General features: G+C 42.3%; 1 protein-coding gene across 18 annotated transcripts in view; it reads right to left on the reverse strand.

The window, feature by feature from the left end:
• The window catches only part of NFASC (neurofascin), a 165695-nt gene that overhangs the window by 20963 nt on the left and 127518 nt on the right, over window positions 1-17214 (reverse strand). For 10 of the 18 annotated variants that reach the window (XM_073667024.1, XM_073667022.1, XM_073667020.1 and 7 more), the window contains one exon: window positions 1660-1791. In XM_073667024.1, coding sequence (XP_073523125.1) covers window positions 1660-1791 — 132 coding nt within the window. Of the gene's footprint in view, window positions 1-1659; window positions 1792-11239; window positions 11396-14047; window positions 14156-16609; window positions 16787-17214 lie in introns of all 18 variants that reach the window. The other 8 variants (XM_073666996.1, XM_073667018.1, XM_073667006.1 and 5 more) reach the window with 1 other exon arrangement.

Raw genomic sequence — 17214 nt, forward strand, 5'->3', positions numbered from 1 at the left:
AGTTTAAACAAGAAAGGTCAATTTTATATTTGCAACACTTAACAAAACAGATCTTGTGAGCTGTTTTATTGTTCAATACTTACAAATATTGTGGAATAATTTTACTCTACAGACTCAATGTATACTCAGTTTAGCCAAATACAACTGGCTAATTTTAATGTTCTCTGAAAACGTATTGCTTCAAAAAGTTACCATACCATACAACTTACTTGAAGTTTTTGTTAAAAACCTCTCTGACCTTTATCACAGGGTATCTTACTGCTATGTTCATATCAATCAGCTATAAAACAATGTGACAACCCAACAGCAGATGTTCTACTCCCCTGCAGCACCTCCACAGGTGAAATTATGCATTACACAATTTCTACTGAAATCAGTACATTGTCTGTGTAATGCAGAGATCTGCCAAGTCCTCCACAGTGAGAGAGACCCCCATTTGTAACCACTCTTCACTTTGGCTAATGGAGGAGTTTCTTAAAAAAGAGACTTGAATATTAATTCCTATAATTGGGTATTTTTAAAAATCGATTTTCTAAGCCGGTGAGGATGAAAAATACCTTATTAATGGTAGAGGGCAAAGCAGGTAAATCAAATGGGCTCATGGTGACAGAAGGATGAAAGATATAAAAAAGAGCGTGGAAGGCTAAGTACATACTGTATTCACTAAAAAACAGGAATCAGATGTGCCCCTAATGGGGCCACTCATTATAATGAAACAAATGTATTAGACCATGTTCTTATGCCCCTCTGAAAAGATGGATACTGCTGCAAAAGGGCGCAAATGGAGACATTCAAGAACACCTCTGAATTCTGTTTTTTAGGAATTCAGACAAAGTCCCAGACAGAACAAATTAAAGCACTGCTAAATGTCTTACACTGGTATATACAGAGGAACACTAAGTGTACAGGAAGTTGTAGCATAAGACCACAACTGGCTCCAATCCTCCTGGCTAAGAAGCTGAAATGGACTACCCAACACACAGGATCACCAAAATCCCTGGTTTGGTCAATTTGGTAAGTTCTAAATTTGCTCTAAACCACATTGCTCTATGTAACAAACTCGGGTTGGTGTGGTGTGGGACTGTTTACATGGCTCGCATTAGACTCCCCATAACAAACTGAGCAACGTTCAGAGTGCTGAGGCCTAAATGAATATCACGAGGGAGCTATCTTCTCCGTTGTAAATGTACCTAATAAAATGGCCTCTGTTAACACTTAAAGGGGTTTTCCCATGAACAAGAGTTCATTTTAAAAATTGTCTGTGTTTGACCGTGTACGAAACATGGTCTGATCATACCACATCTCCTGGGCAGGGGAGAAAGCAAAAGAGTATACAGACATTACAGCACGGGATCACAGAGGATTCATTTTGTGAGGTAAAATATTTCACTGCCTGTTTTTAAACAATATTTTACCTCACAAAATGAATCCCCTGTTGTAATGTCTGTATACTCTTTTGCTTCCTCCCCTGCCCAGGAGCTGTGGTATGATCAGACCATGTTCTGTACACGGTCAGACACAGACAGTTTTTAAAATGAACTTTTGTTCGTGGAAAAACCTCTTTAAGAGATGCAAATGCAGAAATAAATCGGAGAAATGCGTGTTTATCTAGAAATCATAGAAGCAAGATAATATAGGGTTGAAGTATGCTCCCCGCACCTGGGTATTTTCCACCTCGACTCCTCTTTATGAAGCAAACAATCAATAAGATGAGCACCAGAAGAGCGACTGCACACATGAGTCCAATGAACCAGCCCTGGGTAGCGATGTCCACCTGATTCTTTGTATAAGCTGTCCAAAATAAGAAGAAAACTGGTTATAATACAGCTCTGCTTATCACATGAGTAGAGCTAACACTGATGACATGTATAACATAGAAAACACAGGATCAACACAGAGAAAGAAAAAAGTTTAAGGAATAGCATTAAAAAAGGATGAAAATCTGTAAGTCACAGATTTGTGGAATACTGATCCCCAACCTTGTCTTTCAAGCAACCCAGACAGTGCAGTCTTTTTTAGGTTCCCTTTACAGCATAGATGTTGGCTACGTATGAGTCAATCAGGAAGATTCTCTGGAGCTCATGTGAAGAGACCATGAAATTCAGTATTTTGGGGGGGCTGTTGAGGACCAGAGATGGACAATCCTCTAGTTAAATATTCAAGAGCAAGAGGAAATCAGAAGAGAACAGTTCTTAACTAGCAATGGAATCATGGAATATAGAAACATCTACACATATCTTGTTCAACAAGTTGTATATAACATCATCACCAATAAAACATACTGTACATGCAGCAATAACAATAGATGTGACTTGCGTACAAACCTACAGAGGCACAAATAATCTTATCACATGGAATATTTGCATATCAATAATTTCTTACATAAAGTCATATTGGTGAGAGGGAAATTCCAGCCAGCTATGAACAGTAAAAACTTCACATACAGTTTGTAGAAAGACTAAGGCTATGTGCACATGCGCCTGCGCCGAGATTCTCCAGGCGAAGCTGGTGGACGTTTTTCCAAAGCAGCTTCAACTGCGGTTTTGCAAACGTTCATGCGGCAGCTCCACCACCGATGTTTTTTACTCTAAAATTTCAAGTATAAAGAGAGGGTGGTTTCCCGGCGGAAGTCGTCTGAACATGTCACTTCTTTTAAATGCTTCAGGGTTTCTAGTTAAAAGACTTGACATAACACTAAACATGTTCATGGCAAAGTCTATTTACATTGCTGTGCATTATGTTCATTTTATGGGGCGCATCTTCCCCGCATTATCAGATGGATTCCAGGCAGAATCCGCCTGAAAAGGTCGTTGTGTGCACATAGCCTAAAGCTAGTTTTCATGACAGCTTTTTCTTCCAACCCAGTCATAAACAAGTAGACTTAGGTTAGCAGACGATAAAGGTTTATGTCAATAGGGTGATGAGAATAAGGCTGCATGCCAGTCTTTCTTTCCACCAACATCTGCATTTTGCCATATGCACGTAGGATCATAAAATACAATCCTTTATTTATGGCAGACCCTACGAATATATATACACACATGGTCAAAATTGTTGGTATCCCTCCTTTAACCCCTTCAGGACCCAGCCTATTTTGACCCTAAAGACCTTGGCATTTTTGTCAATTCTGACCAGTGTCCCTTTACAAAGTAAAAACTCTGGAACACTTCAACGGATCCTAGCGATTCTGAGACTGTTTTTTCGTGACATATTGGGCTTCATGTTAGTATTAAATTTAGGTCGATAATATTTGCGTTTATTTGTGAAAAAATCAAAAATATGGGAAAAACTTTGAAAATTTTGCAATTTTCAAATTTTGAATTTTTATTCTGCTAAACTAGAGAGTGATGTGACACAAAATAGTTAATAAATAACATTTCCCACATGTCTACTTTACATCAGCACAATTTTGGAAAAAAAAAAAAATTTTGGTAGGAAGTTAGAAGGGTTCAAAGTTCATCAGCAAATTTTCTTTTTTCCAGCAAAATTTGCAAAGCCATTTTTTTTAGTGACCACATCACATTTGAAGTCCCTTTGAGGGGTGTACATGACAGAAAACACCCAAAAGTGACACCATTCCAAAAACTTCACCCCTCAAGCTACTCAAAACTACATTCAAGAAGATTATTAACCCTTCAGGTGCATCACAGGAACTAAAGCCACATGGAAGAAAAAAATTAACATTTTTATTTTTCTAACAAAAATTTTCTTTTAGCCTAAATTTTTTAATTTTCACATGGGTAACAGGATAAAATGCATCCTAAAATTTGTTGGTCAATTTCTCCTGAGTACACTGATACCTCATATGTGGTCATAAACCACTGTTTGGGCACACGGCAGGGCTCAGAAGGGAAGGAGCGCCATTTTACTTTTTGAATGGAAAATTAGCTCCAAAAGTCAAATTGCGCTCCTTCTCTTCTGAGCCCTGCCATGCGCCCAAACAGTGGTTTATGACCACATATGAGGTATCAGTGTACTCAGGAGAAATTGACCAACACATTTTAGGATGCATTTTATCCTGTTACCCATGTGAAAATTAAAAAATTTAGGCTAAAAGAAAATTTTTGTGAAAAAAAAAGTACTTTTTTGTTTTCACAGATCATTTTGTGAAGCACCTGGGGGTTCCAAGTGCTCACTATGCATCTAGATAGGTGCCTTGGGGGGTCTAGTTTCCAAAATGGGGTCACTTGTGGGGGAGCTCCACTTTTTAGGCACATTAGGGGCTCTCCAAACGCAACATGGTGTCCGCTAACAATTTGAGCCGATTTTCCATTCAATTTGTTTGCGGACACCATGTCCCGTTTGGAGAGCCGCTGTGTGCCCAAACATTGGAGCTCACCTACAAGTGACCCCATTTTGGAAACTATACCCCCCAAGGCACCTATCTAGATGCATAGTGAGCACTTGGAACCCCCAGATCCTTCACAAATTAATCCGTAAAAATCAAAAGTGTTTTTTTTTCCACTTTTTCATTTTTATGAATCAATTTGTGAAGCACCTGGGGGTTCCAAGTGCTCACTATGCATCTAGATAGGTGCCTTGGGGGGTCTAGTTTCCAAAATGGGGTCACTTGTGGGGGAGCTCCAATGTTTGGGCACACAGCGGCTCTCCAAAAGCAACATGGTGTCCGCTAACAAATTGTCGACTCAAATTGTTAGAAGACACCATGTTGCGTTTGGAGAGCCGCTGTGTGCCCAAACATTGGAGCTCCCCCACAAGTGACCCCATTTTGGAAACTAGACCCCCCAAGGCACTTACCTAGATGCATAGTGAGCACTTGAAACCCCCAGGTCCTTCACAAATTAATCCGTAAAAATAAAAAAGTGTTTTTTTTCCCACTTTTTCATTTTTATGAATCAATTTGTGAAGCACCTGGGGGTTCCAAGTGCTCACTATGCATCTAGATAGGTGCCTTGGGGGGTCTAGTTTCCAAAATGGGGTCACTTGTGGGGGAGCTCCAATGTTTGGGCACACAGCGGCTCTCCAAATGCAACATGGTGTCCGCTAACAAATTGTCGGCTCAAATTGTTAGAAGACACCATGTTGCGTTTGGAGAGCCGCTGTGTGCCCAAACATTGGAGCTCCCCCACAAGTGACCCCATTTTGGAAACTAGACCCCCCAAGGCACCTATCTAGATGCATAGTGAGCACTTGGGACCCCCAGGTCCTTAGGAAATTAATCCGTAAAAATAAAAAAGTTTTTTTTTTTTCACTTTTTCATTTTTATCAATCAATTTGTGAAGCACCTGGGGGTTCCAAGTGCTCACTATGCATCTATATAGGTGCCTTGGGGGGTCTAGTTTCCAAAATGGGGTCACTTGTGGGGGAGCTCCAATGTTTGGGCACACAGCGGCTCTCCAAACGCAACATGGTGTCTTCTAACAATTTGAGCCGACAATTTGTTAGCGGACACCATGTTGCATTTGGAGAGCCGCTGTGTGCCCAAACATTGGAGCTCCCCCACAAGTGACCCCATTTTGGAAACTAGACCCCCCAAGGCACCTATCTAGATGCATAGTGAGCACTTGGGACCCCCAGGTCCTTAGGAAATTAATCCGTAAAAATAAAAAAGTGTTTTTTTTTTCACTTTTTCATTTTTATCAATCAATTTGTGAAGCACCTGGGGGTTCCAAGTGCTCACTATGCATCTATATAGGTGCCTTGGGGGGTCTAGTTTCCAAAATGGTGTCACTTGTTGGTGAGCTCCAATGTTTGGGCACACAGGGACTCTCCAAACGCAAAGGGTTCCAATTTGTTAGCGGACACCATTGTGTAGTGCATGTCAGGTTGGTGTGCGGTGTGGTATATTGTAGTGCATACACCACACACACACACACACACACAATCTCATACACTACAACACACACACACCAACCTGACATAGCCTCCTCAGCTGAGTACGCCCTAGACTGGGATGAGCGGGACGGGCGGGACATTTTGTGTGCTTTGTGCGTGTGTAAAAAAAAAAATAAAAAAATCAAAACTTTATTATAGTGTGAGTGTACGTGTGTGTGCTTGGTGTAACCTTCTGCAGTCACGTGTGGGGGCGGTCAGGCGTAGGGGCCGGTCAGGCGTAGGGGGCGGTCAGGCGTAGGGGGCGGTCAGGAGTAGGGGGCGGTCAGGCGTAGGGGGCGGTCAGGCGTAGGGGGCGGTCAGGAGTAGGGGGGGTCAGGCGTAGGGGCGGTCAGGCGTAGGGGGCGGTCAGGCGTAGGGGGCGGTCAGACGTAGGGGCCGGTCAGACGTAGGGGGCGGTCAGACGTAGGAGGGGGCTGAGGAGATGGAGGAGCCAGAAGCAGCAGCAAGGGGGGTGATCACTGGGGCAGGAGCCGGCAGCAGCAAGGGGGGGTAGGAGGCCGGCAGCATCGGGGGGGTGATTACTGGGGCAGAAAGGGGAGCAGGAGCTGGCAGGAGCAGGGGGCTGATTACTGGGTTTTCGGGGGGGTGATCACTGGGAACAGGGGGGGGGGTGAACACTGGGAACAGGGGGGGTGAACACTGGGGGGGGTGAACACTGGGGACAGGGGGGGTGAACACTGGGGGAGGGGGTGATTATTGGGAGGTGGGGGGTGATATCACTGTGACTGGGGGATGGTGGGTTTGATCACAGGAGCAGGGCATTTACACTGAGCCTGCTGCTGCTGTGATCACAGTCCACCGGCTGTCAGAAGGAGAGCAGCAGCCGGTGGATGAAGACGTGAGAGAGGGAGCGGAGGTCGGGGTGCAGGTATGAAAGTGGAGGGGGGGTGGAGAGGGGGGCGGGGGGGGTCGCGGGGGGGGGGGTGGAGGGGGGGTCGGGGGGAGTGGCGGCAATACTTACCGCTGATCAGCGGTGGTGGCGGCAGACGCGATCCACAGGGTCCACAGCAGGGGGTCCGCAGCAGGGGGTCCGCAGCAGGGGGTCCACAGCAGGGGGTCCACAGCAGGGGGTCCACAGCAGACGATCTAGGGTTGGGAAGGTGCTGGGAGGTTTCAGTCATCCCTCCATATCTGATTGGGGCTAGTATCCATGTGACGCTAGCCCCCCAATCAGATCTGGGGGGAGGGGGGGAACAGAGGTGACACTCCCCCCAGCCAATGGCTGACGCTGTAAGCATCAGGCAATGCCCAGATTTAAATATTACACCAATTTTCATTGGTGAAATATTTAATTCATACCGATTGGCAGTTTCACTAAAAGTGAAAATGAAACAGCCAATCGGAGGGGTCCCAGGTACGGGGGGGTTAATCCACCCCCCGGGGGGTCGACTTCAGGATGTCCAGTTGCAGTAGCAACTGTGACACCTGAGCGACCCCGCTCGCAGGCGCTGTAGGGGCTCTTTCCCTCCATGTCACAGACGCTGTGACATGGGTCGGGAACGAACTGTTTTCCATGTCACAAACGGTGTGACACGGGTCGGGAAGGGGTTAATGAAAGAAAAACCCACAATGGTCACAGAAATAACTTGAATCTGACAAGAGTAATAAAAAATAAAAAAATGTATGAAAATCAACAAATGAAAGTCAGACATTGCTTTTCAACCCTGCTTCCACAGAATTTAAAAAAAAATTAAACTCATGGAATAGGCCTGGACAGAAATGATGGTACCCCTGAAAATATTGTGACAAAAGGGACATGATAAATCAAGTTGTGTCCACTAATTAGCATCACAGGTGTCTACAATCTTGTAATCAGTCAGTGGGCCTGTATATAGGGCTACAGATACTCACTGTGCTGTTTAGTGACATGGTGTGTACCACACTCAATATGGACCAGAGGAAGCAAAGGAAAGAGTTGTCTCAGGAGATTAGAAAGAAAATTATAGACAAGCATGTGAAAGGTAAAGGTTGGACCATCTCCAAGCAGCTTGATGTTCCTGTGACTACAGTTGCACATATTATTCAGAAATTTAAGATCCATGGGACTGTAGCCAACCTCTCTAGACGTGGCCACAGGACGAAAATTGATGACAAATCAAAGAGACGGATAATACGAATGGAAACAAAAGAGCCCAGGATAACTTCTAAAGAGATTAAAGGTGAACTTCAAGCTCAAGGAATATCAGTGTCAGATCGCACCATCCGTCGTTGTTTTATCCAAAGTGGACTTCATGGGAGACGACCAAGGAGAACACCATTGTTGAAAAAAAATCATAAAAAAGCCAGACTGGAATTTGCCAAACTACATGTTGACAAGCCACAAAGCATCTTGGAGAATGCCCTATGGACAGATGAGACACAAATGGAAGTTTTTGGCAAGGCACATCAGCTCTATGTTCACAGACGGAAAAATGAAGCATATCAAGAAAAGAACACTGTCCCTACTGTGAAACATGGAGGAGGCTCTGTTATGTTCTGGGGCTGCTTGGCAGCATCTGGCACAGGGTGGCTTGAATCTGTGCAGGGTACAATGAAATCTCAAGACTATTAAGGGATTCTAGAGAGAAATGTGCTGCTCAGTGTCAGAAAGCTAGGTCTCAGTCGCAGGTCATGGGTCTTACAACAGGATAATGACCCAAAACACACAGCTAAAAACACCCAAGAATGGCTAAGAGGAAAACATTGGACTATTCTGAAGTGGCCTTCTATGAGCCCTGACCTAAATCCTATTGACCATCTTTGGAAAGAGCTGAAACATGCCGTCTGGAAAAGGCAACCTTCAAACACGAGACAACTGGAGCAGTTTGCTCATGAGGAGTGGACCAAATACCTGTCGAGAGGTGCAGAAGTCTCATTGACAGTTACATGAATCGTTTGATTGCAGTGATTGCTTCAAAATGTTGTTCAACAAAATATTAAGTTAAGGGCACCATCATTTCTGTCCAGGCCTATTTCATGAGTTTAATTTTTTTTTAAATTCTGTGGAAGCAGGGTTGAAAAGCAATGTCTGACTTTCATTTTTTCATATTCAAAGATTTTTAATATATTATTACTTTTGTCAGATTCAAGTTATTTCTGTGACCATTGTGGGTTTTTCTTTCATTAAACGAGGGGTACCAACAATTTTGATCATGTGTGTATATCTACAGTCATATGAAAAAGTTTGGGCACCCCTATTAATCTTAAGCTTAATGTTTTATAAAAATTGGTGTTTTTGCAACAGCTATTTCAGTTTGATATATGTAATAACTGTTGGACACAGTAATGTTTCTGCCTTGAAATGAGGTTTATTGTACTAACAGAAAATGTGCAATCTGTATTCAAACAAAATTTGACAGGTGCATAAATATGGGCACCTCACCAGAAAAGTGACATTAATATTTAGTAGATCCTCCTTTTGCAAAAATAACAGCCTCTAGTCGCTTCCTGTAGCTTTTAATGAGTTCCTGGATCCTGGATGAAGGTATTTTTGACCATTCCTCTTTACAAAACAATTCCAGTTCAGTTAAGTTTGATGGTCGCCGAGCATGGACAGCCCTCTTCAAATGATCCCACAGATGTTCAATGATATTCAGGTCTGGGGACTGGGATGGCCATTCCAGAACATTGTAATTGTTCCTCTGCATGAATGCCTGAGTAGATTTGGAGCGGTGTTTTGGATCATTGTCTTGCTGAAAGATCCATCCCCTGCGTAACTTCAACTTTGTCACTGATTCTTGAAAATTATTGTCAAGAATCTGCTGATACTGAGTGGAATCCATGCGTCCCTCAACTTTAACAAGATTCCCGGTGCCGGCATTGGCCACACAGCCCCAAAGCATGATGGAACCTCCACCAAATTTTACTGTGGGTAGCAAGTGTTTTTCTTGGAATGCTGTGTTTTTTTGCCATCATGCATAACGCCTTTTTGTATGACCAAACAACTCAATCTTGGTTTCATCAGTCCATAGGACCTTCTTCCAAAAAGAAATTGGCTTCTCCAAATGTGCTTTTGCATACCTCAGCCGACTCTGTTTGTGGCGTGCTTGCAGAAACGGCTTCTTTCGCATCACTCTCCCATACAGCTTCTCCTTGTGCAAAGTGCGTTGTATAGTTGACCGATGCACAGTGACACCATCTGCAGCAAGTTGATGCTGCAGCTCTCTGGATGTGGTCTGAGGATTGTCCTTGACTGATCTCACCATTCTTCTTCTCTGCCTTTCTGAAGTTTTTCTTGGCCTGCCACTTCTGGCCTTAACAAGAACTGTCCCTGTGTTCTTCCATTTCCTTACTATGTTCCTCACAGTGGAAACTGACAGGTTAAATCTCTGAGACAGCTTTTTGTATCCTTCTCCTGAACAACTATGTTGAATAATCTTTGTTTTCAGATCATTTGACAGTTGTTTTGAGGAGCCCATGATGGCACTCTTCAGTGGAGCTTCAAACAGGAGAACAACTTGCAAGTGGCCACTTTAAGTAGCTTTTCTCATGATTGCATACACCTGGCTATGAAGTTCAAAGCTCAATGAGGTTACAAAACCCAAAAAAGTGCTTTAGTAAGTCAGTAAAAAGTAGGTAGGAGTATTTAAAACAAGAAAATGATAAGGGTGCCCATACTTATGCACCTGTCAAATTTTGTTTGAATGCAGATTGCACATTTTCTGTTAGTACAATAAACCTCATTTCAAGGCAGAAACATTACTGTGTCCAACAGTTATTACATATATCAAACTGAAATAGCTGTTGCAAAAACACCAATTTTTAGAAAACATTAAGCTTAAGAATAATAGGGGTGCCCAAACTTTTTCATATGACTGTATATGTCTATACAAAACAGATGTGACATATGAAGAGACCTTATGATTCTTTTCGACACTTTTAAATGTCCATTTAAAAATACCAAGTCAGAGTGGGTGCAAATTTTTCCCAAAAAGTTGGATTACTACGCTAGTTATCTAAAAAGAATATAAGTCTTACTTATTATAAGGCATCTTACATGGATATCTTAACACATTTTTCCACATTCAAAGAATCATGACAAGGCTCAAAAAAAAAAAAAAAATTTAAAACAAACACAGAAATGAAATTCAAGAAAAGAAAAAAAAACAAATCTAAAAGGTTCGTAACTTAAAAGCACAAGAAACAAAAGGGTAAAGCTCAACATGCAACAGACTGTCGTTTGCTCTTGTCAAGAGGCAAGCCATACTGCAACATCGAGCTTTTATAGTTTATTACCAGAAGAAGTTGCACCAGGCTTATTATTTGGTAACCCCCGCATGAGAACAAACCCCTCTCACATTTCACTACTAAATGAACTATGTCAATTGAAAAGTTACATCTTTCATACAAGCTGGATAAAAAAAACAATGTGTCTGTGCTGTCACAGAAAAGATAGAGCCCTCACCTGAGTTGGTCTCGAATGTCACAAATGGGCTTGTGACCAAGTGGTGCTCCTGGGAATAAACCCGTACTCTGTAGGTCATCCCAGGGACCAGATCAGACAGTTGAATTGATGTAGGGTGATGACCCCTAACAGGAACAGTTCTGCTCATGTTATTACCTGATAGGAAAGAGCTGAGGATGAATGTCGTTTGACTTAACAGTAAGGGAAAGGGAGGCCAGGGCAAATGCTTCATGCAAATGATTCGCACATCAACATTCATATACATGGTAGCCCTGAATATAAGACTTTTCCATAACTCATTAAGCTTTCTCAATAGCATTACTGATACTGTATGAGATAAAATACAACTTTGGTATAAAATCCCCTACAACATCTAACACTTTCAATGTTATTGTTCCATGCCAAACACTTCAGGTTTCCAATGATTAGAAAGACTTTTGTTTTACACTTACAATACCATAAGACAACAGCCTTGTATATAATGAATGCTATATTTATTTTATAGAAAATGCCTCAAGTACTTTTCAAGATTAATCAGTTCACATTGTCATCCCTCATCCATCTTCCCCACTTAGACTGCACATAACCCCACAGATTCCAAAGATTTAAAGCAGCATTCCCTTCTTGTGCATTTATGACCTGTCCTCAGGGACCTGAAAATGGACCTGCATGTGGGTAAGTGACTTGAGTCACTGTCAGTGGAATAGCGAGGTGGTTGGAATAGAGGTACATTTGTATAGGAATTCTGACCACGTCTCCACTGGCGGCGGCTCATGTCAGGGTCCCCTTCTCAAGTTAAATACAAATCCCATTGGAGGGACCTGAAGCTATTTTATACTTATAGCATATCCTGTGGATATGTCATAAAAGTACAAGACTGAAATACCCCATTTAACATTCACATCACTAATCCCTACTTTAAACTGAACCAATCCTGACTAAAAATGCTATTTACATGCAGATATAGAGTTAATCTGAAGGTAAATAGTGTTAAAATCATGCCTGGCTGTTTTACTGAAGCAGCGGCTACAGGGAGAAAATGAACTTATATTTTCCCTGTAGCCGCTCACTTCCAGTCATTGGAGTGGTGCAGGTAGATGTACTGAGTGTGGCTGTGATCACACCCTGGCACAATGACTGACAGCCTGTTCTGCACACCGACACTGCAAAGCCAGCTGTCAATCAAACTGACAGTGGGTGATTACAGCACTCTTATCATATAGTGAGTGATCACATTTCCCAGCACAACCTGAATGATTGGAAGCAGACTATATTAATTAATACATGATTTTATTGCTATTTACCTGCAGATTAACCCTGCACCTGCTGGTAAATAGGCTTTTTGAACAGCTTCCCTTTCAACTATTCAAAGAGCAGAAAGTCTCTACAATTATTACAGTACTATGTGCAGGATATGAAAGAAATAGAGAAAAGCCAGAAAATGTTTCTGCGGTAAAAAGCTTTACATCTGAGGAGTCAATGTTCAATATACATTGACCATATGCAATATACAGTGGGCACGGAAAGTATTCAGACCCCTTTAAATTTTTCACTCTTTGTTTCATTGCAGCCATTTGGTAAATTCTAAAAAGTTCATTTTTTTCTCATTAAAGTACACTCTGCACCCCATCTAGACTGAAAAAAACAGAAATGTAGAAATGTTTGCAAATTTATTAAAAAAGAAAAACTGAAATATCACATGGTCATAAGTATTCAGACCCTTTGCTCAGTATTGAGTAGAAGCACCCTTTTGAGCTAGTGCAGCCATGAGTCTTCTTGGGAATGATGCAACAAGTTTTTCACACCTGACCATACTTCCTTGCAGATCCTCTACAGCTCCGTCAGGTTGAATGGTGAACTTTTTAGAATTTACCAAATGGCTGCAACGAAACAAAGAGTGAAAAATTTAAAGGGGTCTGAATACTTTCCGTACCCACTGTATATGAGTACAATAGCAATCCGTACTTCACAAGTGCACAATGTACAGAACATTTTACCAAACCTTAATAATAAGTGCAACTTGTAGATATTAACTGGACATTCCCCCAATCTTTACCAAGATTCCTATTACAATATACCATATGGTCTGATATTATCAGACAAGTAATAAACATATATTCACCTATAGTAACATGCTTCCTGTCCATGTGTATACTCCAACTATTGCCAATCTGCACATGACATGGTAAGCTGACCCAATCAAGTATGACATTAGAACAAGCAGACAAAGCGTATGTAATGCAGGGCATGCCAATCAAAGGTAATATATGAGGTGACGAGATCTTCCATTAATGAAATGCTTCCAAGCATGGTGAATTTCCGTTCGCCCCTAGCCACCTTATATATGTGCTCATGTAATGCATTACAAAAAAACTGTATACATAGTCATATATGGGACGTTATTATCTGGATACCTTATTTGTTCTATACCTGTTTCACTAAAGTAAAGCCAATCAGGAAGTCTTGTTCTGGTTTTGTCATGGATTACCGCAAACAGTTCCCATAAATGTCTATGCAGATACATGACAACGGGTTTCTTGAACTTACTGTTTTACAAGCTGAATTAATGCAATGTGGGCACTCCAGGAGTGGTGGTAAAATACATTCTCAAAAAAGGGCAATCACTAATTTATGCTCCAAAATGTAGCAACAATAATGGCCAATTTTGATTTATGTTTTCGCTGACAACCGCCTCCTGAAGTACCATCCTTTGGTATATTTGAGCGCAGTGCAGCCGAGATTGGTCGTGGGTGGTGGCTAGTAGATCCATTCCAGCTACACACACTCCACATGCAAAATGATGCTTACTGTCAATATACTCAACCATAACCTCAGTGCCCATCTGTACATTATATACCCAGGTGACGTTTGCCCAGTGGCTGTTGGGGGAAATTTTGACGTCCCAGTGTTCAGGTGCTGTTGGGGAGGCGATTTAGAACAGGTTAGATACAATAGCATGCTACACAGAAAAACATCCTGGTATATGTGTGCTTGTACTTCATCAAACATATACTGTCAAAACCAGAAACTAGAACCAGCTGTCAGATAGCTGCAGGGTTTGTGACAAAACAATTTGCAGCTGTAGCACATATTGTTTGGGCCTCCAGACTAAGGGCTCATTCAGTCTGTGCAAATCAGTCCAAGCACGGACCGCAATGCCCGGGGCTGGCCACAGCTCTCCTGTCCCGGGCGTGACAGCCTCATAGAAATATATGAAGATGCCATGCTCTGCAGCCAGTCTGTGCATTGTGGTCTGTGCTCATGCTGAATTGCATGGATGTCTGAACAATCCCTAAGTATGATACATTGAAATGCACTAGTTGTAGATAGTAGCCTACTCAGGCTGGGAAGGTAAATAATAAGGGCTCGACTCATCAAAGCTTTCAAGCAAGAATTCTGGCGTAAAAACTTTGAAAATTGGCAAAATTTAGGCGTCACTCCAAGCGGCGCCTAAATTTTGTGACTTTTGGTCTTTTCACACCAGTTTCACCCATCCCAGCTCTGTCAACATGGGCAGAGCAGGGGCAGGACAAGCGCATGACGCCATGGCTCGTCTAATTCATGACCAGCTGTGGTGTTCGGTACACCAGAAATCTAACTCCGTGACTGACTAGAATGAGATTTGTTGTGTAGCAGACAAAGACGCACACCACTCATCAGACACTCCAGATTCATGAATCAGGAGCGTCTGACTCCAGCACACCCCCTCATCAAGACTGCCATGAACAACACCAGTCTTTAGGAATCAGGTCTTGACTGTTTCCAGCCTCCTACTAAAAGCAAGGTTCTTAAAGGGGTTTTCCATTTTCAGGAAAGTGGACCGTAAAAAGAACTTGCAAGTCCAATTTTATAATGTAAAGTAAAGACATGGACATAATGGAGCTGTAAAACTGATTAAATTGATACCTTTGGTGAAGAAATCCGCATTGATGTTCTTCATTAATCAGCATTTGAAGTTTTCTTCTAATGACATTTGGTGCACAAGGGCGGGACTGTGCGTAGTATCTTCTCCTCTTACCCTGGCCCCTTCGTCTGCTTCTGGTGTTTAAATGAATGATTTCTCAGTAACCTGCCTTCTGTTTGAACTTTCGTGCTGTCACAGGTGTGGGCGGCGAATGCGCAGTTTGATTTCACGGCCGGTCTCCAATAAAATGGCACCAAAGCTGGCGCATGTGCAGATCGAAATAACACCAGCCCCTGTGCACCAAATTCTCATTAGAGGAAAACTTCAAATGCTGATTAAACAAGAACCACAAAGCGGATTTCATCACCAAAAGTATCAAATCAATCAATATAATTGATAATATTATGGCCATCCTTTTACTATGCATTGCAAAATCATGCTGACAGGTGCTCTTTAAATGCTCAGCTGAGTGTCGATAGCACGCATCACCACTGTAGCCAATCACTACAGCTTGTACTGTCTCCCTCAGCAGTGCTAGTGAGCCCTGTGATTGGATAAGGCAGCAATATGTGCTGCTGACATCACTGCAACCGAAACTCCGAGAGCCGCCGCAGGCAAAACTGCAGAGCGGTGGGGAACTAGTGCTTATCCCAGGGAGGGTGGACACCTCGTCTGTCTGTTATCTTAGGTAGTTTACAGTGTTTGGGTCCACTTTCCAAAACACAAAATCCATACATCTAATCACAGGCCCAAAAATATTTGACAGACCTTCTTCAGATGCAGTATTGTGATACTCTCAATAGCTAGCTCACTGAAGTAAGGTGGCTCAAGTCTCTATTCCTTGGGAATGGAATGAAGAGAAGATAGTAGAAATCTACTGTTCTTTAATAGTAAGACATACACCTATAATTTAAGAATCACTATAAATAGGCATTCAGCAATAATGTCTTAAAAGGTCTCATATTTCATCTTCAGGATCATGTCGTTCCCATGCCTCCAGTCTTCCTGTTTGCCAGGAAGCGGTGCCCTCCTGAAAGTTCAAACCAGAAAAATGGTGGCGCTGCTGGCCTGCACTATGCTCTCCCTCCAATGCTACATGCAGGATTGAAAGAGCACAGGAGCACTAATGTGCTTTAGATCAGGGCTTACAAGCTCTCTTAAAAAGAACTTGCAGGCACTGCGCATGCTTGGCCACTACTGCTAGACTGCAGTAGTGGCCAGTAACCCTGAGAAAAAGCCATTAACAATAAAATAAGTATCCATTTGTTATTGCGAACAGAGAGGATTTTTAATTACAAGTAAATTGCAAAGTTGCTTATTTTTGCAAGCACTTTGCAGTTTTAAACATTACGGATGTTGAGTCTAACCCTTTTATAGGAACATTGAACTTTATTACCGTTATCAAGTCCTAGGTATGGAAAAAGCTATACACTAGATGACAATCACTTTTTTTTAAGGTGTAATACCTATTTCATGGACGCTAGCCACAGTTGTTGCAGGGCTCTCAGTAGCCGTGGTGGTCAGAAGAGTGGTGGTAGTAGTGGGTCTGGCTGTAATAGTTGTTGTGAGGACAGTAGTGGTTGGGGGAACAGTTAGGATTTCTGTAGGTGCATCTGTAACGGGCGCTGGAGACGTGGGAGGAACTGAAGACAAGGTGAAAAATAGACTGAAAAAAGAGCAGAGAAATGCACGTCTTCCAGAATTTACTGAAACTCTTCAGACATCTTGATACACTGTGACCATAGGAATTAAGTAGCCCATTTTCCCTTATCATATGCTGAAAGTAGTTGGGAGGGAAAATGATGGAGCTCTTGAGTTGATAGAAGGGGTTCCCAGAGAGACCCGAATACCATAAGAGACAGAGGGTGAGAAGAATTTGGTATTATTACTATGAAGCTGGCTTTACACTTAGAAAACCTTCATTGAATCCTCTGTGGTAAAGCCAGCCTTATTGCAGAAATCTCTTTAAAACCTAGTTTTTTTCATAGCATTTTTTACGAGTTTTTGGTGGGGATTTTTATCTTGCTATAGAGCACGCCCATCAAATGCCATACTGACAGCATGCTGCATT

Source organism: Phyllobates terribilis, unplaced genomic scaffold (assembly GCF_046119375.1).
Source record: "Phyllobates terribilis strain yellow unplaced genomic scaffold, ASM4611937v1 Scaffold_2__4_contigs__length_985480577, whole genome shotgun sequence".
Taxonomy (NCBI): domain Eukaryota; kingdom Metazoa; phylum Chordata; class Amphibia; order Anura; family Dendrobatidae; genus Phyllobates; species Phyllobates terribilis.